We start from the raw sequence: 23,733 nt of genomic DNA on the forward strand, positions 1-23,733 counted from the left end.
TTTTCCCCCTTGAAAGTGATGGATTGAATTGTTAATGGTACCAAGTATGAAATATGAAGATTCGCCTATTATACAAATGGTATTTCTAAGCATTTGAAGTATGTAAATAAAAAAATAGAACCTATATGTACCACAAAAGCCCATGCCACTACTAACTACAAGTAGATACATAATGGTTTGTGTATTATATACACTTTTAATGCTGTACGATATTAAAGTTGTATGATTCAAGTATGATAAATCAGGAATTGTTAAACCTCTATAGTCTGTATTTAGTACAATAAGGACCCAATGAGGCCCCATTTTCATTTGAATTTAAAACCTTTATATCAGTAAACTTTATATTTCAAGATGATGTTAGCAAAAGCATATAATCACAACCACAAATGTAGGTGTCTATTTAGTCACAAGATTGTCACAGATTTGAGCTAATCAAAGGTTTTAGAAGAAAATGGCTTTATTTTAAAAAAAAAAATTCTATATACATTTTGTTTTGAACAAGATGTGTTTGTGAAACACAAATGCCCCCGATAATGGCCAATTCCGAAGATGGTCACAAGGACAAATATCTTGGTACCAGTAGAAAGATCTTGTCACAAAAGATGCTCATGTACAATATGAAAGCTCTAATATTTACCATTTAAAACTTATGACCAATGTAAAAAAAATTAAAAGTAGGTCAAATGTCATGGTCAAAAGGTTTAGTACCAACGGAAAGGTCTTGTCACAAGGAATACTCATGTGAAATATCAAAGCTCTATCACTTACTATTCAAAAGTTATAAGCAAGGTTAAAATGTTCAAAAAGTAGGTCAAACTCCAAGGTCAAGGTCACTGGGTAAAAAATGTTGGTACCCACGTTAAGGCCTTGTCACAAGGAATACTCATGTGAAATATCAAAGCTCTATCACTTACTGTTCAAAAGTTATTAGCAAGGTTAAAGTTTCAGACAGAATGACAGAATTACAGACAGGACAAAAACAATATGCTCCCTGATCTTCGATCTCAGGGGCATAAAAATGTGAGAACACACTTTTGTCTATGTTCCATTTTTTTTATTCCAAAGTTGCAGTGGATACAGATGTACAAAATATGTAAGTTTGAGAGGTAGGCAAGTGTGTGTTCTATATTTTCTGAAGCAACATTCATTTTTAACCAAAAATGAAGAAATTTGGAATTTTCATTCATTGGTGACCTTCCTGTAAACTTGGGATATGCCATATGTTAAAATTTATACTTATTTTGGGATGATCTGGGTTACTAGATGAGTTAGTCCTCTTCATAAGACCTATACTAAATAATGCTCTACATTTTTGTCCATTATGATTTCTCAAAATGAAGGCCATACATGGCCTTATTCTACCTTCTTTTAAATCTTGCAATTTCAATGATCTGACATTTAGTTAAAAGCCTGTTCTCACCTTTATCAATATATTTTATGGTGAGGAAATGCTAACAAAATTACATATTTTCCATATTTGTGAATGTGCAACTATCAAGTACCAGTATCTCAGCATTTGCTATGAGAAATTCTTCATATAGTGTATAAAAACTTACAGTGCTCAGTTCCTTATCTTCATGGTATTGTCTTAAATATCTTCCATGACATAACTCATATGTCCAGTAACTTTCAATCTAAATGAAAATGAGAAGGTTATATCTAAAAAAAAAAATAAAAAAATCTTACTACACATGATAGAGACCTCATTCATTTATGAAACATTACAGTTTGATATAATATGTGACTATAAAAACATTCTAATAAATCAAATAAATGAATGTCTTACCCTATATGAGCAAGAATTTTGTTCAAACAAACCACTAATCAATGCATCAGGACTAGGACCATCATAATTTTTTCTCAGTTCCTGTTGGTTACAAAAGAAAAAGAGAAGATTTATATCAAGTCTAAAAAGAATCTGAAAAAAGATCATTGGTAGAAAATTTTTAAAGCTGCTATGCAAGGTGAAGATAACAAACAGTGATCAATCTCATAACTCCTATAAACAACACAAAACAGATAGTTGGGCAAACACGATTATGTATCCCCAACTCCTCTGTGTGTATGACATACTTTGAGTCTGGGAGCCACTGAAAGTACCAAAGTTTTCAATCATTTAAATTTGATATGAATTTCATGTCAATTACATTACCTCCTCCAATGTTTCAGCACTTTCAGGTAAAATGCATGTATACTTTTCATTGGCTTTAGTTTTCATTACAATCACATTGTCTCCTGGCTGAAATAAAGGAAAGAATGCATAACATAAATTCAATAAATACACACACCATTAAACAACGATTTTATGCAAAAAACAAGTCAAAATTCCAGTTCATCAGTTATGTTCCTTGAATTGAAGATTTTTAAATTTCAATCAATTAAATTAGATCTTTGATTCACTCTTAATTTGATACAAAGTGTGGTAACATATCAAATCAGGAGCAGATCCAAATATCTTGCAATAATTAATTTCAATATTGTATTTTAACTTTATGTGCATAGTTGTGAAGACTCAGAAATAAATATTCCTGATTTAGATGTGTAAAATGTAGTTATGTAGTTGTATCATTTAATTTTCCATCTGTATGGAAAATCATGTATATTGAGTCAAAATAGCACATCTCGAAGGTATCTATTTTGATACATTACATTACTTTGGTGACATATGCTGCTATCTCACAATTAATATACAGCTACATTGGAGTGATTTCTATCATTGATCCTGGTCTGTAGGACAGCTATTATTTTAACAATATAACATTTATATCTAATGAGGGACGTGTTTTAAATGTAGTGATCCCATCCTACCCCTGAGGGCCATGATTTTAACAAACTGAAATCTGAAATACGTCAGAAAAATTTCATGTAAAATCAGCTTTTCTGGTTCAGTGGTTCTTGAGAAGAAGATTTTTAATGATTTTCCTTATATATTTGTATGTAAAACTTTGATCCCCTATTGTGGCCCCATCCAACCCCCGGGGCCCATGATTTTAACAAACTTGAATCTGCATTATGTCAGGAAGCTTTCACGTAAATTTCAGCTTTTCTGGCTCAGTGGTTCTTGAGAAGAAAATTTTTAAATGACCCCATCCTATTTTTGCATTTTTGTGATTATCTCCCCTTTGAAAGGGACATGACCCTTCATTTGAACAAACTTGAAAGCCCTTCACCCAAGGATGCTTTTGGCCAAGTTTGGTTGAAATTGGCCCAGTGGTTCTGAAGAAGAAGTCGAAAATGTGAAAAGTTTACAGACGGACAGACAGACAGACAAAATGTGATCAGAAGAGCTCACTTGAACCTTCGGTTCAAGTGAGCTAAAAACCATTCAAAAATACTATTACATGTATATGAATCAATGATTTCATCCTTTATTTCTCTAACATAGCTGGTTCAGTATTAAGCTTGCCAATTGCAGCAAACACAGTGGATAGCAGAATATTATATATAGCAGAATAACCATGATTAATGATTTTCATTTTTCACTTGTAAGACAGGATCTTTTTTTTTTCATGTTCACTCATGCTTCAAACTCATGAAAATATTAATAAAAACCCTGTCTTACTCATGAAATAAATTCCATATCCAACTACAAAGCATTGAAAACCCTCTATATATTACACATAGTAACAGGGTGTGAAAAAAGTACTGATCGCTCATCCTGGACAAGTTCAAACTGGCTTGGGATGATTGAATGCCACCACACACTCCTCCCTAATGTAAAATTGTAAATGAGAAAAAATTTCTGAAATTGATGAGTTTACTTTTATTTCAAAAATATTTAAAAATCATTTTTACAATGTTCTGACTAAAAATGACTTTTCGTACAGAATAGAGCGACTACCTCAGTCATCTATCAACATCCAGGAGGTTTACTACGAATATAATAGACAAACCCCATATACAGATAACTCTTTTAAACATTTTTATGGTGTTCAACTTCAAAAGCAGGTAAATAGAAAAAAAGTTGATGTTTGTATATATATTTTTGTTGGTACCTTTAATAATACAAACTGTTATAAAGTCATTAATATGTATGACGAATAACAATTCAAAGCAAGTCAGGAATGCAACTAAAAAGGGTTTCGCTATTAATGAACATTACAAAACATTCCTTTGTAACTTGAAAAGATGTCAAAGAAGAAGCAAAAAATTAAATAGGGGGGGGGGGATTAAAGGATTAAATTGAATGAAACTGTGATTAGTGCAGGTTTGTTTTGATTATTATCTTTTTAAGTAAGTAAAGAATGAAAATATTATGAGACGAGTAAAATTGATGGTCATTACATATCCAGGTGAAATGGGGTTAAAGGGACTGATTCACGATTTTCCCCAAAATTTTCTTTTTCACTTTTAATGATCAAAATCTACTGTCTAATGTATTTAAAAGAGTTGACATATAAATTAAGGTTATACATTATCAAAGAAGCTCATTTTAGAGAGTTTATTATTTGTTTTGTAAACAAAGATTATGGTAAGTTATTGTTTATGAAATTTTCAAAAGAAATGGATATCGATCAAAGTTTATTATATCTTTCACATTTCGTGGCATTTTTGGGGTAAATGTGTCATCTAAAAGTTAAAATTTGTGACTATGCAAAATAAAGATGCTTTATATTACAAAATCAATATTTCACTTGTTTGTTTGTATACATAAGAAGACTCGAGTCTTTGTTTACATAGCACAGATTTATGGCTAAAATATTGCTTTCTTGCATTCAGGTCAAAATTTTGGTTGTCAATATTAAATGAGTTATATTTTTAATGTTTACCATCAAAAATGAAAAATAGTTTTATCAAAAATCGTGAACCAGTCCCTTTTTAATACCATCAAATATCTTTAATGAAAGAGTCATGAAAGGTGAAGATAACGAACAGTGATCAATATCATAACTCCTATATAAGCAATACAAAATAGAGAGTTAGGCAAACAAGGACCCCTGGATATACCTGAGGTGCGATCAGGTGCCTAGGAAAAGTAAGCATAGGGCCTTCGTGGTCGAGTGGTTAGAGCATCGCGCTCAAAATCACACGGCCTCTCACCTATGGTCGGCGCGGATTCGAATCTTGCTTGCACCGGTGAGAAAGTTTCCCACCCAGTTTACTTGTGGGAGGTTGGTGGTCTCTTCCCAGGTATATTGTATCTGGGTTCTCTCTTCCACCAATAAAAACTGGGCGCCACCAGATAACTGAAAAATTGTTGAGTGTGGCAAAAAACATCAATCAATCAATCAATCCTCTGTCGACCGGTCACACCCATTGTGAGCCCTATATTTTCATCACGTAAACGGAGTTATCCATAGTCAAAATCAATGCTCCAAGAACAGCCAAACAATCGGCATGAAACACGTCAGACAGCATTTGACCAAATGATAGGCAAACTAGATCATTATAACGACCATAGAATTTGCAAAATGCTGAAATGGTTCATAACACATCATTGGACAGGTCTTGTCAACTAGAGATCACAGAAAATGCTCACCCCTGGGTAATCTCAGCGAGATTCGTTGAGGCTTATTGGCTGGATATTTGGACTGACACCTCTTCCGGAAGAGACGTCAGTCCAAATATCCAGCCTCGACCAATCTCGCTGAGATTAACCCCTGGGATGCGGTGTATTTTTGTTTTGTTTTCAAAGTTGGCACTACAATACGTTCAACAAAAGCTCTGTAGGGCTTTATAAAGCTCTGTAGGGTTTTATAAACCGGTTATCACATATATAGAGTTCGAACGACATTGTCAAACATAATCTTATGTTGTAAAATTCGATGCTTCTCAATTTTAGGTATAGGCCGATTTTTCAGTCCCCCGTTATTAGCAACACGCCAGTGGCAGTAAGCGGTAGCAGTTCGCTAATGTATGTGGAATTCCAAAACTCGTTATTTTAATGACTGATCATATCTGTACATACCGCAACATTGTTAAGTTCGTTTGAACCAACCCAGTCAATGGAATGAAGATCATGGTCCATAAACGGATTAAATGCATATGTCAGCTGCGTTCCCAAAATGATGTACCACAAGTGGTAAATCAACGTATATTTCATTGTTTACTGCTAATGATACCACCGAGTCACACGAACTACGTCATTTGAATACGAAAAGACTAAAACATAATCCTGTAATTTGACGTTTACATGTAGAAGGACGCCATAGATCAGTCCCGTACAAAAATATTGTTGACGTATGTGATTTTGATTGGTCAAAATAAGAAATGCAGTTCTAGGGCCTATCTGCTTCCAATTTTTTTCTTTCTAATATGATATAGTTTCTATTCATATATTCATAGGCCTATAAATATTCTAAAATATTTTAGATTTTGCACGGAATTTGTTAACTCGTCCTTTGTTTAATCAAACCTTGGTCTATTTAGCTAACATGCCGTTTTAAACATTGAACGGAATAATATAGGCCCTATATGTTTTTATCTGGGTTTTTTTCTTCTTCCGTGATTGGGATTTGGTGTTGACAAATCAAGGGCCCTCGGGAAGCATAGAACAAAGCGAAAATTAAACCCATAAAGAATAGAATAGAATCACAGGCACTCGACGTTTTAAATATCTAGGCCTATCAGTGATAAAAAAAAAATTGTCTTCCTGTAAACAAGTATATCACGCCGTCATCTTGGTTTTCGTTTTTACCAGCTGCATCGCTTGATTATTTCGGAGAAAAGTTCGATATAATATGATAATAGACCACAAGCACCTGTTCAAGTATGGGTATTACCCCCCCCCCCCCCCCCCCCCCCCCTTGATATTTTGGGGATGTGTGAGATGGACAGGGAATTCACACATTTCAGCCACCAAAAAAAGGGGGGTAGTAATATCCATACTCCAGGTGCCTGTGAATTAGATCCCTACCGTTTAGAAGCAACTCTGCCAAGGTCTTACCTCTCGCATCGTCATGGTGAACTGGAAATAAAGTCCATTTATCGGCTATAATCAACCGTCAAACATCGTCTACTGTAGTAGTACTGTAGTACATGCATAGCGTTGGCACTTGCAGTACTCAATTTGCATGCTAGCTATACATATAACGATTTTGTACATGTACTTTGTTCTCTTATTCAAATTTACAATCAAATATTGGCATAATAAGACAGAAATCAACATGCATGCTATACATGCACATATTACTGTATTGTACATGTATTTTTTGTTTTCTTTTATTGAAATTTACAATTGAATTAACCCATAAAGAAATCAGTTATGAGACTCTTTTAAACACGTCAGTGAGTGTAAATTTACGGTGGAACGCTACTCAGCTTTCGTGTTCCCTTTTGGGGGAGGGGGGGGGTCCTTTCGTATGTAAGTCCGTTAAGCTCATTTTCGTAGCTGAAAAAATAATCATTTTTCGCGTTATAACGCGAAACTTTCACGTTATAACGGGTAACTTTCGCGAAATTAAAAGTTACAAATAATTTGCTCATGACAATGAAGAAAAATAACGATAAACTTGTCGAGCTGTACTTTGTAATTTTGTATATATGCATATCTCTTGATATAATTTGTCTACTTTAAGAAGATCATCTTATTCACCTTTAATTCTGTTGTACATATTTTATGTTATTAACTGTCACATAGGAGAGGTCTTTCTAGACAATAAAATATGTTAAAACCAAACCAAAAGCATATCAAATGCCAAAATTATAACAGGTAGTTACAAAGATTGCTGTGAGAATTCTATTGGTTTTTCTAAAAGATGACAGCCAAGGGACATAACAGTTGGTGGATCCAGGATTTGTGGTTAGGGGGGGGGGGGCAACTTTATGAGGCAGGGGGTCTGGGGGCCGCCAGTGGTGGGACCTAGGGGCGAAGACCCCTATAATTTCCTATCTTCTAGTTTACTTCTCTCTCTCTCTCTCTCTCTCTCTCTCTCTCTCTCTCTCTCTCCCTCCCTCTCTCTCTCTCTCTCTCTCTCTCTCTCTCTCTCTCTCTCTCTCTCTCTCTCTCTCTCGTTAGGGTGTTCAAAGAGTTCCTTTTCCCATAAGTGACCACTGTCTAACGGAAAGCTGATTCTTTTCATATATATATATATATATATACCACCCACCACATAGTTTAAGTTAATGTAGGGGTTTAGTATACCTAGGACCGGAACATCTGAGGAGCGAAGTAGAATGGTGCGTCTATTCGGGTTAGCTAAAAAGGAATCTTACTTTATACATAAACTGGTTCCCTGTTGATATCGCTTCTCTACGAGAACCAGTTTAACTTATACATGTTTTTCAAAAATAATTTCTTTGTAAATTTTTTTATATATATGTTTGTGACTATCTGTGTTATATCATAATTATTATGTATTCACTGATAATCTGTGCTGTAATAAGAAAGTCCGTGAACAATCTACCTCGAATATATTGTGTACAACTTAACTTGCCTGAAGAGGAGAAACGGAAGTGATGCTGAACTTGTTGATCGTCGGTCTTTGCGTCTCTGGCGTATTTTCTATTTCTGAGCCAGGAATTTGGAAAGTTCATTATGACACTGTAAGAAATTGACTTTTTCCTCACTTTTACAGATATGACTAAATTGCAATCTTGGAACATGTGGCACCGTTTAAGTTATATCAAAAGGGGGGGTGGGGGTCACCGTCATACACTAAGTTACACATTTGTGTATTGCAAAACATTGTATGTTTCATTTGTAACGCTCTCTTATATTGATTTCTCTCTATGTCCCTTTCTCTTCTCTCTCTCCCTCCTTTTACATTTTTCTGTTCACACACTTGTACACAGTGACGCATCATCGCATGTCAGTAGAGCTCTAAGCGTACCTCTGAGGCTCTTTCCACTGCTAAAATTAAAGGGGCATTGGCTGTGAAAATGATGACAACCATTTCCCCTCAAAATCTCACAATGGCATGGGAATATATATTAATGCCAAAGAAAAACTTTTTGTTCCAAAACAAGAGAAACTTAATAAAACTACATTAAATAACCGCTTTTAGTGTGAAGAAATATATAAGGAAGAATTGAAAATAATGACAACTATTTCCCCTCAAAATTTCTCAATGGCATAGGAATATATATTAAAACCGAAGAAAAACTTTTTTTTGTACAAAAACAAGAGAAACTTAAAACTATATTAGATATTACCGCTTTTAGTGTGAAGAAATATATAAGGCCCAAAAAAATAATATGTTTGTTTCAGGTTGCCTCCGATTTTAAAAAAGGGTCGGTAGGTAGGTTTTTTTTTTTAATAGCGAGTGCTGGCTCGTACTGCGAGCTCTAATGACTAGAGCGCGGGAAATAATCCGAGCTAAATCTCAACCTCTAACAAGAATTTTTTTTCACGCCAATCCCAGAAGTCCCTCGTACAAAATGGCGGATGGTCCGATTCGTAAAATAATAATAAAAAAAATCTTTGAAGTATTACAAACCTTTCTTATTTGAAAGGAAAGGATGACAATCATATTCTTCCCCCTTTCTTTTTCTTTTTAAAATAGTGTCTAAAGAAATGTAAACAGTCACGTCACAACTACCAGGTTACGTCACAACACGCTCGTTGCATTTCCCGCTAAACTGGTTCCTACATTGGCGAGAAGAGCAAGACAGTAATCCTACGTATTGACAGTGAACCAGATCAGTTTTCCTTGTTTTCAACATAGATTTTTTGAAAATGTATTCAGATATGCTGCACTCGCCCCAATGGTCACACCGTAATCATATTATAATTTTTTTTTATTAAATATGTGCCTTCAATGAAAATTTAATAGTTAAAGTTGTTTAATAGATAAAAAATTGGTTCAGAGCACAATGTCTAATTGACAAAATGCACAGTATGTGATCGAGTTTTGATATACATTTCAATAAATGTCTTAGCATATTAAAATTGTCAAACGTGTGGATGGCTCCTCATGGTATATTCTCATCAAACCATGCATCATTTGGGAATTTTTTGCCATAATTTTGGGAAAAACATATACTTTTCAGCATTGCCCATGATTGGGAATGGGGCCGAATTTCGGCCCTCTACAGACCTTTTAAAAAATCCCTGCAGTATACGAGCATTTTGGGTTGAAAAGAGTGATGAATCATTAAATTTTCTTCATATGTCGCAGGAACTGCTACTGGATCAAGTGTGAGATAAAAAATAAAAACGTTCGACTATGAATAGGGTCTCGTTTGGTGCTAGCCCTCACTTCACGTCCGCACAGAAACTGTCCGCCTTAAAATCTGCGGATGATGTGCCTTGCATAGGTCGCTTAATATCGATTTGTGCAAGACAGTTGTCATAATATTTATGGGGTTCTGATGCTGGCATTTATGTAACTTTATTGCCAACACCGAAGCAGCTTCTAAAAGATGTGCCACCATTGTTATCGGTATTGTTAACTCGTACCAAAATGATTTCGGGTAATAGTTCGTACATCGATAAATTGAAATTGGAAAATTGAAAAAAAATATATAGGGTCGGTGGATATATTTAGGGTTGGTCGGGCGACCAGAAACAAAAACATATTTTTTATTTTGGCCGAAGGAAGAATTGAAGTCTTGCAAGACATATTTAAATTGTTTAATCACCTATTCATGTGAGATTAAGAAGTGGGAAGAAATAATCAATTACTGGTGTTATTACTGAAATATATAATATAGAGTAATTTTCATTGAATTCAATTTTTGGTGACAATGATAGCTAATGCCCCTTTAATTACTGAAATAACTACAAGTTTCCTTTATTGAAAGGTAAAAACCCTTCATGAGAAAACCAATTTTTAATTATTTTTTTCTATATTTCACAAAAAACAACACATTTTTAAACAGCTTTTGAAAATAACCAATCATTCAAGTAATTTCACTCTGATGTATTTAGACTTTAGATAAAAGATGTTTATCTCAAACAAGTGACATCGGGTGCATAGAATCTTCATGGAATTTGGCGATTCAGAATTTGGCAGTACAGAGCAACATCAACTCAACCCAAAAATAATTGATGTTGAAGGAGACAAATGATTTGGTTTTTGAACTATTATTTCTGAACAGATGTATGTTGTAGTTAAAAAAAATAATTAGGCCTAGTAATTTGACTGGAGGGGTCCTACTTAACATAGAACCCTAGAAAACTCTAAAGGACACTGGATTTTTGATTACTACAAGTTTAAAGACTGTTTGACAACTTTTCTTATTGATGATAGTGCAAATATAAATCAAACTAACAAATTCTCATCCATCTATAACCAGTTATATTCACAGTGTTCAAAATTGATTTAAAACTTGGTATAGATCACAGGTCTATGCCAAAACAAGATGGCATAGACCTCATTGAATTGGCATAGACTGCAACATTGAAAAAAAAAACCCACACAATTTAAAACATTCTTATTTACTTCTGATGTACCTAAAAAGCATATCTGCTTTCTATTTCCAAAACAATGTCCTCCTTTCCTCAGAACGTTTATCACTTATCAAACATCAACTGTTGGGATAGCTATCGCTTTAAACCTAGAAAATTGGCATAGACAATTTGGTCTATCTCAATTACAGTTGGCATAGACCGTTGTCATTTGACAAAGAATCGGTCTATAGTTAATTTCAAACACTGTATTCATTATGTCTCCCCTCTTTCTGGGGGAGACATATTATTTTTGTATTTTCTGACCGTCCGTCCGTTTGTCTGTCACAAAATCTTGTGAACATTTATATACTACTATATTATGGCTTATTGGATAGACTTGAAACTTTGTACAATGCTTCATTGCCATTTGTAGATATGCATATTGTTGGGACATGAGGATCCAATTGTTTTCCTAAAAGTTATAGTGGATCTAAGAGGGGTGGAGGATGTAAAATAATTTGTGAACACAAAGTTATAGTGGATCTAAGAGGGATGGAGGATGTTAAATAGCTTGTGAACATTTCTCCTCTTATATATGGCTTATCGAATAGATTTGAAACTTTGTACAATGCTTCATTGTCATTTGCAGATGTGCATATTGTCAGGACAGGAGGATGTAATTATTTTCCTAAAAGTTAGAGTGAATCTAAGAGGGGTGGAGGATGTTAAAATAGCTTGTGAACGCTTCTTCTCCTATATGGCTTATCCGATAGACTTGTAAATTTGTGCAATACCTCAATGTCATTTGTAGATGTGCATATTGCAGGGACAGAAGGATCCAATTGTTGTCCTTAAAGTTATAATGGAATTGATGGTTGGAGAGTGTAAAATAGTTTGTGAACACTTCTTCTATGTTTCTTATCAGAGTTCATAATATCTATGTTCCTGCTTTATATGCTTTCTCCTCCATACCATGTAGTACATTAAGGGAAGGAGGTTTCATTTGGAGCACTTCCAATTTGGGGAACTGGGGAGGCATTTGTTTTTAATAAAAACAATCTCGAGTCTCATTGAAGGAAAATACTCTCGCCTTCTCTGCTCATTAATTTCTGTTATCTCAATCCTGATCTAATTGATAAAAAGAAATGAAACATCCATGATCATTTATATCTACCAGAATTATTCATCAATTTTTTTTTATTTTGGACATATCAAAATTTATTTCTTGACAAATTGCAATGTTTGGCAAATCACAATTATATATATTTATACAAATACAGAAGATTACAGGAATTAAAGAGTGCTGCAAATGGAGAGCATATTTTTTAAATTGAATACAACAGGTTATAGATGGATGGAATTTGTTAGTTTGATTATTATTTGCACTATCGTCAATAATAAATTAATTAATGTAGTCAAATAGTCTACACATTTGTATATTAAAAATCACCAAGGTTAATTGGGGTTCTTTAGAGTTCTCTGATTAGCAGGATTGGAACTGGAGAGTGATGTGAAACATACACAATGCGGCTATTTGATCATCCCGTAAACAATAGTTCAAAATTTAAGTAGACATCACAATCAGTGATTCAAATAGGTATACATCAGAAATTTGCAAGCAGAAGACTAAGGTTTTCTCAGCAGGGACTTAACCTCTCAATTACAGAAACTTTTAAAAGTGAAATGACCAGTTGGCAGATGAAAAAAGATATAGTGGATCTCTCATTATGCTGCAATGCCTTCATTCAGTCATCAAAGTTTGTGTATGAGTATGAGTCACATTTATTATAAGGTTTGGTTATGAGAAATAACTGAATATAAGGGCCTAAAGCTGGTTTTTAAGTGAGTTTTTGAGGACTTATACGAAGTGACGCGAAGAGCTCGCTCCAATCATTACGCAATTGAGTCACATGATTTGCTCTTCATCAGCTGAAAAATGATGGGGACTACCCATAATGCTTCCAGAAAAATGTCGCCGTCACTGCGGTATACTTCATTGACATTCCCGTAGATAAATGAAATAAATAGTTTAGAAAGTACCACAAATGATTTAAAATTCCAAACAAGCTTTCTCATACCTTCGTACGTTTTGTTGTGGATAATTGCTTGATTTGAAAGAAAAACAATCGCAGTTAATGATGGCGTCACAATGCACTGTTTACATCAACTGCGTAATATTTCCCGTGTTAAATGAATCGCCTAAAGTCGTATTGTAAGATGTAATGGATCTTCGCTCGTCTCAATGGTAACATCGTAAACATATTACAATAAATTACTCTGTGACTGTACAGCTGACACCAATGGTGTGCAACTCCTACTTTTGACATAATTGGTAGCTATTCAGATTTGTGAGCTTTACGAGCTCATTATATCTTCTCATTTTTGTCATCATACTCTACTATTAGAGGATACCTACCAGTACATGTAGATCATTAGGTTAAGAACCACACTCTGTTATTATACACACAAAGATAAATGTACAGGTCTTATTAAGCAATTATAATACTCCATATAGGATAAACTTTTGCCTCAAACACATGGTTTACACATTGCCAACTGAAATCCATATTTTAATGAGCTAACCAGACACTGAAGAATATTAAAGGGATACAGATTATATTTCTGATCTTGATGTATGTTGTCTTCACAAAAACTTTTCTGAGCCACTTGTTAGTAGAGCTACACGATTTGCTAGCCCCAAAAATAGATAAAATTTCAAAATTAATGCTGCATTCATTGTATTCCATTACAAATTCAATTTCGTGTTCAGTGAGTGTTTTCCTCTTCTCATATTTCTGTTGCTAAGTTTGTGGGTTTTTTTCCATATTTTCTTCCCTGGTTTTTTTAGCTCTTCTGAGCCGAAGGCTCAAAGAGCTAATCATATGGCCATATGTGAGGTGTGCGTCAACTTTTTGGGAAAAGGGCTATATCTCCAGAACCCCTTGGCCAATTTTTGTCAAATTTGTCACAGGGTATCCTTGGCTCAAGGGCTTTCATTTGTACTAAAACTAGCGTTGTGACCCTTTAACAAGGGGAGATAATTGGGAAAATGCAAACAAAAGTAGTGGTTGCTAAAAAATTGTCTTCTTAAGAACCATTGGGCAAATTATCACCAAACTTATGCATAAAATAAAGATGAGGATAGGTTGTAGATAAAAAATTGTTCAAGGCATCATCCTGGGGCTAAGGGTGTGGTCTCAAGGTCACTTCAAAGTTGACCTTAAATTTTGTTTTGTTAAAACTTTGATATTTTGCTTAGTATAAGGACTAGGATCATCAAATTTTGTCAGTTGATGCATCTTAGGACCTAATATCATGTTGTCTCAAAAGTAGGTCATGGTGACCTACTTTTTGAATTTCGCAGGTAATTATTATTAAATGGATTTTGATGCATATTTTGGACACTTTTGAGCCTATGATCATCAAAAGTTGTCAGTTGATGGATCGTGGGACCTTGAAGTGCGTCATGTGAAAAGTATGTCACCATACCTACTCTCTGAATTTTATGGCTTATCATTTATGAATACATTTTAGGTTGTTATTTCAGATACCGAGAGGTTTAAAATCATCAAACCTTGTAAGTTGATGCGTCTAGAGGCCTCAAAGCATATTTATAAAAAAAAAAAAAGGTAGGTCACAGTGACCTACTTTTTGAATTTTGCAGACATTCAAATTTCACATTTTCAATTTTAGATGCATATTTTGGACACTATGAAAGCTAGGATCATCAAACTTTGTCAGTTGATGCATCTTGAGTCTTCATAGTTTGTTGACCAAAAAGTAGGTCATCGTGACCTACTTTTGGAATTTGACAGCTATATTTTAATATTTCAGATACTATTTGACTTACAATTATCAAACTTTGTCAGTTGGTGCATGTTGAGTCTTCAGAGTGTGTTGACTAAAAAGTAGGTCACCGTGACCTATTTTTTGGATTTTGACGGCTATATTTGAATATTTCAGATACTATTTGACTTACAATCATCAAACTTTGTCAGTTGATGGGTCTTGAGTCTTCAGAGTGTGTCGACCAAAAAGTAGGTCACTGTGACCTACTTTTGGAATTTGACGTTTATATCTGATAAAACCTTGTTAATTGATGAATCTTGGTTAGTGAGAATTTTTGCCTGTTCTACAATGTATCAGAAGAGCGATTCTAGGCCCTTGGGCCTCTTGTTTTTTTTTACTATGCTACGGTTGCCTTCAAAACCTTTAAGACATTTTTTGTTCAAGCATATATTTACACTCGTAAAACACTTTTTATCATCTATGTTTAAGCATCATATTGACATGGTAAACAAGGGAAAAGTTAATTCTAGTGTACGAAATTTTTTTCAATATAATAATTTCTATTCAGAATGGTTTATTACATATCATAATTTTACCTTTGTTGGGCTACTTTTGAGACAGTTTTTACTAGCCCAGATCAATTTAATAGCCTCATTCATAGGGCTAGTGAGAGACTGGTGTATTTCCAAATGAAAAATATGTTAAAATGTTTATTCTTCCTTAATATCATTGCAAAATTTGGTAGATAATTAGTAGGTGTCTGCTGTCTGTGTATGATTATGGGATGCAGGTTGGTTAAGGTCTGCATTCTATGGTCTTGTTTCCTACAGTAACCCACACAGAACTTCTATTCTTAAAATCACCACTATCTCTTTTGAAAATGCTCGCATTGAGTTTAGGGAGATGCTATTATGATGGGGTTGGACAAAACCTGTCTAGACTAAATTACAAAGTTTCAACCACACAATTTTTTGTAGGACCGTTCCATCAACGCATTTCATAAAAGTATGTATAAGGGCACCAACATAGCTGTTAAAGGTAAGAATGAAGGGAAGTTTTATTACAAATTTTATCTGATTGATGTCTTTTCATTCCTATACTTTGATATAATGGACAATAGTATTGTGGGTAATTGTGCTGTTATATATGGCTACTTCTATATTTTTTTAGGTCACTCAGGTGACCTATTGCAATTGGTTGTCGTCCGTCATCATGCGTTAACAATTGAACATTTTTAACTTCTTCTTAATAACTACCAGTCAAATTCTTTTCAAATTTGATTTGAGGCATCATTAGAACAAGGGGGACATAAATTGTAAATTTCAGGACTCCAGCACCCTTGAGGCCCTAGGGGCGGGGCAAAAACTGCCCAAAATTGACCAATTTTCAAAAATCTTCTTCTCAAGAACCACACACATGTAAGAAAAACTAAATGCATGGTGATGTAGAGCAGGAAGGCTTCTATCAAAACTGTAAATTTCATGATCTCCAGGGTAGGGGTTCTGACCCCAGGGCGGGGCCAAACTTGGTATATAGTGTTGATGTGTAAAACACTTAAATAGCATCTTCTTAAGTGCTATTGATACTAACTTAAAAGTAAATAGATATTTAGAACAGGTAGTCCTTTACCAAAATTGTAAATTTGATGATCCCAGGGGTAGGGGTTTTGGTATCGGGGTGGGGCCAAAATGGTCAGTTATTAAATGTGTGAACAATATACATTTTTAACTTCTTGATAACTATCATTCCAATTCTTTTCAAATTTGGTATGAAACATATTTTGAACAAGGGGAACATAAATTGTAAATTTCAGGATTCCTGCACCCCTGAGGCCTTAGGGGCTGGGCAAAAATTGCCCAAAATTGACCAATTTTTAAAAATCCTCTTCTCAAGAACCACACACATGTAAGAAAAACTAAATGCATATAGTGATGTAGAGCAGGAAGGCTTCTACCAAAATTGTAAATTTCATGATCCCTGGGGTAGGGGTTCTGAATCCAGGGTGGGGCCAAACTTGTTATATAGTGCTAAATGGATAGAGCAGATTGTCTTTTACCAACATTGTAAATTTGATTTTCTCTAGAGTAAGGGTTCTGACCCCAGGGTGGGGACAGACTTAGTATATAGTATGTATGTGTAAGTTTGCTGATACTGTATAAAATTTAAATGCATACTTAAGAATAGCAGGAAAAGGATGTACAAAAAAATGGTGATTTTCATAACCCAGGGTTATGACTTTAGGATTAGTCATATCTTTTGATGTTTTAATGTAAATACACCTATTATTTAAAACCTTTCATCAGTGTATGCACTTTTGAGGGCAGTGAAGTTTTAAGAACACATCTTGTTTATACTGTTGCTGAACACTAGAATTTAGCTTGGATATTCAGAACAGGAAATTGTTTCTAGATTTCATAGCCCATGGAAGTAGTGATACTTTTTCACTAGTATTCAGGTGCATGATAAGGCCTGTGGGCCTCTTGTTTCAATAAATGTAATTCGAGGTCACTACTAGAAGCTAGAAACCTTTTTTATGCCGTTTGTCTGTATTGGGTTTGCTGTTTCTAGTTTCATTGTTCTGTCATATGTCAAGCTGAAACTTGTGTGTATTGCAAGGATTTTGATTTCCAACAATTCTCTTAATTTTCATTGATGTTTGAAAAGAATTACTGGTTGTTTGAACTTAGTCAAATTTGGGAGAATATTCCCTGTAGAGCTCTTGGATTGTCTGTTTACCTCCTGTCACAGTTTTTAAGCTAGGACCTCTTATTCATATGATGCAAAAGTATGTCTCAGCATGGTGATGGCTGATACTACCTTCAGTAAAGTTCTGTAACTTATGGCTTTAGAAAAATGCCCCACAAAAACTCATGACAGGCATATTATCTACCATTTTTGGTACTCTTGCTCATATTTGACACCAGTTAGTATGATGTGAATTAGTATGCCTGAATTAAATTTTGATTGTCTCCCCTTTGTCAACACACCATTTTGACCTATGCATGGGTAGGAAAATTAGTTTATTTGGGGGGGGGGGTAAAAATGTAAAAAAAAAAATAAATAGCGACATTCATTGAGTAAGTCAGTCTAACCAAATCTTTGAATAGAGTTACACTAGGCCAAAGATATCAGTCAACAAGAAAACAGTTCTACAAACAGTTTTGTTCCTTTAAATAATGAAAAATGTACTGTGAGAAATAGCAATAAAAAATTTAGAGATTTCTTGGTCTGTTTAAACGGGAAAACAAGGAAACTTTTAATATAGGTCTAGATAAAAATATTATGAAGCCTTAGAATAGAGATGCAGAGATAGATAGTTATACGTGTTCACTTGATGCATTGATAAATAGATTTAAGAGTTTGATTTACCAAGTACACCATGCAGGAAGTACTGTAGCTATATATAAATGAATGTTTATTAGACCAATCATTAATATAAATGCCCTTTGGAATGAACTTAAATGACTATATATCTCACAGTGCACCAATACCTCCAGATAATTATCTATTATCACAACATTATTGAATCTTTTCCATTATGATTGATTGATTGTATATTGTTTGTTTAACGTCCTGCTCGAGAATCTTTCACCCATATGGAGGTGCCAGTTATATATAGTATATTTGTATTAATGTACCATATACTCTCCTATAAGTAAACAGTTAAAGTTTTGTTTTTTAGCTCCAAGTGAGCTTTTCTGATCACCTGTTGTCCGTTGTCTGTCCGTCTGTAAACTTTTTACATTTTCAACTTCTTTTCCAGAACCACTGAGCCAATTTCAACCAGATTTGGCCAAAAGCATCCTTTGGTGAAGGGCTTTCAAGTTTGTTCAAATGAAGGGCCATGTTCCTTTCAAAGGGGGAGATAATCACAAAAATAGGGTGGGGTCATTTAAAAATCTTCATCTCAAGAACCACTGAGCCAGAAAGGCTGAGATTTACATGAAAGCTTCCTGACATAGTGCAGATTCAAGTTTAATAAAATCATGGCCCCGGGGGTTGGATGGGGCCACAATAGGGGATCAAAGTTTTACATATAAATATATAGGAAAAATCTTTAAAATTAATCTTCTTCTCAAGAACCACTGAGCCAAAAAAGCTGAGATTTACATGAAAGCTTCCTGACATAATGCAGATTCAAGTTTGTCAAAATTATGGCCCCCGGGGATATGATGGGGCCACAATAGGGGATCAAAGTTTTACATACAAATAAAAAGGGAAAATCTTTAAAAAATCTTCTTCTCAAGAATCACTGAGCCAGAAAAGCTGATATTTACATAAAAGCCTTTCTGACATAGTGCAGACTTAAGTTTAAAATCATGGCCCCAAGGGGTAGGATGGGGCCACAAGGGGGGATCAAAGTTTTGCATACAAATATATAGGGAAAATCTTTAAAAATCTTCTTCTCAAAAACACTACTGGGCCAGGAAAGTGGAAATTTACATGAAAAGTTCCTAACATATTGCCGATTCAAGTTTGTTCAAATCATGGCTCCCGGGGGTTGGATGGGGCCATAATAGGGGATCAAATTTTTTCTTACAAATATATAGAAAAAATCTTTAAAAATCTTCTTCTCAAGAACCACTGAGCCAGAAAAGCTGATATTTACATGAAAGCTTTCTGACTTAGTGCAGACTTAAGTTTGTTAAAATCATGGCCCCCGGGGGTAGGATGGGGCCACAATAGGGGATCAAAGTTTTACATACAAATATATAGGAAAATCTTTTAAAATCTTCTTCTCAAAAACTACTGGGCCAGGAAAGTGGAAATTTACATGAAAGCTTCCTAACATAGTGCAGATTAAAGTTTGTTCAAATCATGGCCTCCGGGGGTAGGAGAGGCCACAAGGGGGATCAAAGTTTTACATACAAATATATAGGCAACAATAGGGGATAAATTTTTACATACGAATATATAGGGAAAATCATTAAAAATCTTATGAAAAATCACTGGGCCAGAAAAATTTACATTCACATGAAAGCTTCCTGACATAGTCCAGATTCAATTTTGTAAAAATCATGGCCCCCGGGAGTAGGTTGGGGTCACAATAGGAATCAAAGTTTTACATGTGAATATATAGGTAAAATCTTTATATATGGGCCAAGGTGACTCAGGTGAGAGATGTGGCCCATGGGCCTCTTGTTAAAAAATGCAACTGATTTTAAAGCAAACCACCTTATGGATGAGTATTTTGGTACTTACAATTAGCATATTTCTCTTTTTTTATGGTGAAGTCATTTGTAAAGAGAATGCAAAGACTAAATGCAAGAATTCACTGAAAATTGAATGGGTATTGCGTTATTCCCCATGTGCAGAGGAATTTAATGAAGTGGAAGATGATGGGGTAATGTTATTGATTTATTTGTTGTACTTTTCCTTTTCTTCATATATAAAAGTTTGAATTTCCTTTTTGACATCTTCAAGTAGTCTGATACATTAAAGATAAACCATCCCTCTAGGTTGTGCATGTTTAGTTAAAAAGATGAAATGGTATATTTTCCATTTAGAAACTAAACACCGTTTTCATCTTTGCTAGTCAAAGGTTACAAATCCGCTTCTCTGATCTTTTGAACTCGGGTAATATTGATTGGGTTCAATGTAGAGGTGACTGACCAATCAAAAATAGTCAATGAAAATAATTGAAGCATACTTTTTAGCTCACCTGAGCCAAAGGTGTAAACTTTTCACATTTACGACTTCTTCTCAAGAACCGCTGGACCAATTTCAATCAAACTTGCCACAAAGCATCCTTGGGTGAAGGGCTTTCAAGTTTGTTCAAATGAAGGGCCATGTTTACAATCTAATCAAATGAAACTTTGAAATATTGTTGGGTACCAGGTAAGGAAGACCCCCATTAATTTTGGAGAAAAATGGTCAAAGGTCAAGGTCACAGTGACCGAAAATAGAATGAAAATTTCAGAAAAATTGGGTTTCCGGATGATAACTCCGAAAGTTTAAATCTAAATCAAATGATACTTAAAGATATTGTTATGTACCAGGTAAGGAAGACCCTTAATGATTTTGGAGAAAATAGGTCAAAGGTGAAGGTGACAGTGACTGAAAATAGATTTAAAATTCCAAAAAAATTTGGTTTCGGGAGGATAACTTGAAAATTTTTAATTTGAATCAAATGAAACTTGGATATATTGTTGGATAACAGCAAAGCAAGGCCCCTATTAAATTTGGAGAACAAAGGTCAAGGTGACCGAAAATAGATTGAAAACTTCAGACAAATATGGTTTCTGGACAGTAACTCGAAAAGTTTAAAACTGAATCAAATGAAACTTGGTTATAATGTTGGATAGCAGGTTAGGAAGACCCCCTATTTGATTTTGGAGAAAAAAAGGTCAAGGTCACAGTCCTGAAAAAAGATTGAAAATTTTAGAAATATCTGGATCTGCATGATAACTCTAAAAGTTTAAATCCGAATATTCACAATTATAACTATGCCACATCATTCCTGACTTTACAATGTATCCCATGCAACTCGGCTCATGCACCCCATGGTGCATATATTGATTTTATCTTTTATGGTCGGTCAAAAGCCGAGTTTCTTTGTTCTTACCATGCTAAACTGAAATGAAATTATCTTTTCTTATTTCATCTTATCTTATATATAATTTGGAAAAAGTACTGTCATTTATAGGGTCAACTGTTTGTGATATCATACATTGCTCATGTGTGACTGTATAATTTTGTTTCAGGGAAGACAAGAGGCTTATTTAAATTCTCCAAGCATACAGCAATTCCCAGACAAACCATATGCAAATGCAGAATATATGAAAAATTATACCATACAGGATTGTGAGAGCAGTTTCTTTTGGCTGCCAGTAAGTACTGAAGTGAAATAGTACATGTTATTGAGAATACATGAAGGCATGAACTGCAATGCTGGCATACTTAAGTGCTTCATGAAAAGTATGCCAGCATAAAGCGCTGCAGTTCATGCCCTCATGTACTTTCAAGAATGAAATTTATTACTTAAGCATTTATTACTTGATTGAAGGTAAATAACATGGTTGTGTCTAACCATGTCAAATATGATACAAGCTTTGTCATTGACGCAGTTTTAGCTTTGGGCAGGTGCTTAATTCATATTATATTTTAAGCTATTCAACACCTATCTGAAAAATTCTCAAGACTGGTTTAAGGTACATGTAGATAAAATAAAGAAATATTTTGTGACAGGCTATATCAGTGCATATTTTTGTTTGAAGAATCTCACTGTAAACTAAAGAAAATAAACCACACTTTTTGACCTCTTAAGTATTATAGCCCCTGGACCTCTTGTTTACATCTTAGTGTTATAGTCCCTGGACCTCTTGTTTACATCTTTGTATGGCCTATAGTCCTCCTCTTGCTGTATCAGTTCGTGACTACTATTTATCAAACTAGACACAACAATTGACTTTAAAGCTAAATTATGATAAAATTTCACTTAATGTGTATCCCTTAGGTTCATTTTATCTGGTTTTGTTCAGTTTGCATAAAACTAATTGCTGATTCTTATCAAATGTTGTACTGTAGTTTGTGCGAATATTTAAAAAAAAAATCCTATAACTACAAATGTAGTATCTCAAAAAACATGTGACTGTACATTTTTTAGCTCACCTGAGCTGAAAGCTTAAGTGAGCTTTTCTGATGGCCTGTTGTCCCGTCGTCTGTTTGTCTTAAAACTTTTCACATTTTCGACTTCTCCAGAACCACCAGGCCAATTTCAACCAAACTTGGCAAAAAACATCCTTGGGTGAAAGGCTTTCAAGTTTGATTAGATGAAGGGCTATGTCCTCTTCAAAGGGGAGATAATCACAAAAATGTAAAAATATGGTGGAGTCATTTAGAAATCTTCTTCTCAAGAACCACTGGGCCAGAAGAGCTGAAAATTACATGGAAGTTCCTGACATAGTGCAGATTCAAGTTTGTTAAGAGTAAGGTGGGGCCACAATAGGGGATCAAAGTTTAACATATAGGAAAATTCTTTTAAAATCTTCTTCTCAGCAACCACTGGGCCAGGAAAGTACAATTTTACATGAAATCTTCCTGACATAGTGCAAATTCAAGTTTGTTAAAATCATGACCCCCAGGGGTTTGGTGGGTCCACAATAGAAGATCAAAGTTTTACATACAAATATATAGGGAAAATCTTCTGAAGAAGAATCACAGGGCCAGAAAAGTTTACATTTACGTGAAAGCTTCCTGACATAGTACAGATTAAAGTTTGTTAAAATCATGACCCCAGGAGTAGGATCGGGCCACAATAGGGTGATCAAAGTTTTACATACAAACATATAGGAAAAATCTTTAAGAATCTTCTTCTCAGCAACCACTGGGCCAGGAAAGTACAAATTTACTTGAAAGCTTCCTGACATAGTGCAGATTCAAGTTTGTTAAGATCATGGCCCTCATTGGTAGGATAGGACCACAATAGGGGATCAAAGTTTCACATACAAATATATATATAAGGAAAATCAATAAAAATCTTCTTCTGAAGAATCACAGGGCCAGAAAAGTTTACATTTACATGAAAGCTTCCTGACATAGTGCAAATTCATGATTGTTAAAATCATGCCCTCTGGGGGTAGGTTGGGGGGGCCACAATAGGGGATCAGAGTTTTACATACAATATATACTAGCAGTGATTCCGAAGGTCCGTCGGACATTGGCAAATGTCC

At 34.7% G+C, this 23,733-nt stretch overlaps 2 protein-coding genes across 4 annotated transcripts in view; one reads left to right on the forward strand and one right to left on the reverse strand.

Annotated features, from left to right (window-relative positions):
- Positions 1-6,177, reverse strand: part of LOC125650683 (endoplasmic reticulum lectin 1-like) — a 15,868-nt gene extending 9,691 nt beyond the window's left edge. Inside the window, exons 1-4 of one of the 3 annotated variants that reach the window (XM_056164617.1) lie at positions 5,909-6,177; positions 2,153-2,239; positions 1,787-1,867; positions 1,557-1,634 (exon numbers count right to left, since the gene is read on the reverse strand). In XM_056164617.1, the coding sequence (XP_056020592.1) occupies positions 1,557-1,634; positions 1,787-1,867; positions 2,153-2,239; positions 5,909-6,043 (381 nt within the window). In that variant the 5' untranslated portion in view covers positions 6,044-6,177. Of the gene's footprint in view, positions 1-1,556; positions 1,635-1,786; positions 1,868-2,152; positions 2,240-4,947 lie in introns of all 3 variants that reach the window. The other 2 variants (XM_056164618.1, XM_056164619.1) reach the window with 2 other exon arrangements.
- A 2,184-nt stretch (positions 6,178-8,361) lies between these two features.
- The window catches only part of LOC125649943 (transmembrane protein 87A-like), a 38,418-nt gene continuing 23,046 nt past the window's right edge, over positions 8,362-23,733 (forward strand). The window contains exons 1-4 of the mRNA XM_056164620.1: positions 8,362-8,484; positions 16,039-16,099; positions 20,296-20,405; positions 21,766-21,891. Of these exons, the coding sequence (XP_056020595.1) occupies positions 8,398-8,484; positions 16,039-16,099; positions 20,296-20,405; positions 21,766-21,891 (384 nt within the window). The 5' untranslated portion in view covers positions 8,362-8,397. The remainder of the gene's footprint in view (positions 8,485-16,038; positions 16,100-20,295; positions 20,406-21,765; positions 21,892-23,733) is intronic.

This window comes from Ostrea edulis, chromosome 5 (genome assembly GCF_947568905.1).
Source record: "Ostrea edulis chromosome 5, xbOstEdul1.1, whole genome shotgun sequence".
NCBI lineage: Eukaryota > Metazoa > Mollusca > Bivalvia > Ostreida > Ostreidae > Ostrea > Ostrea edulis.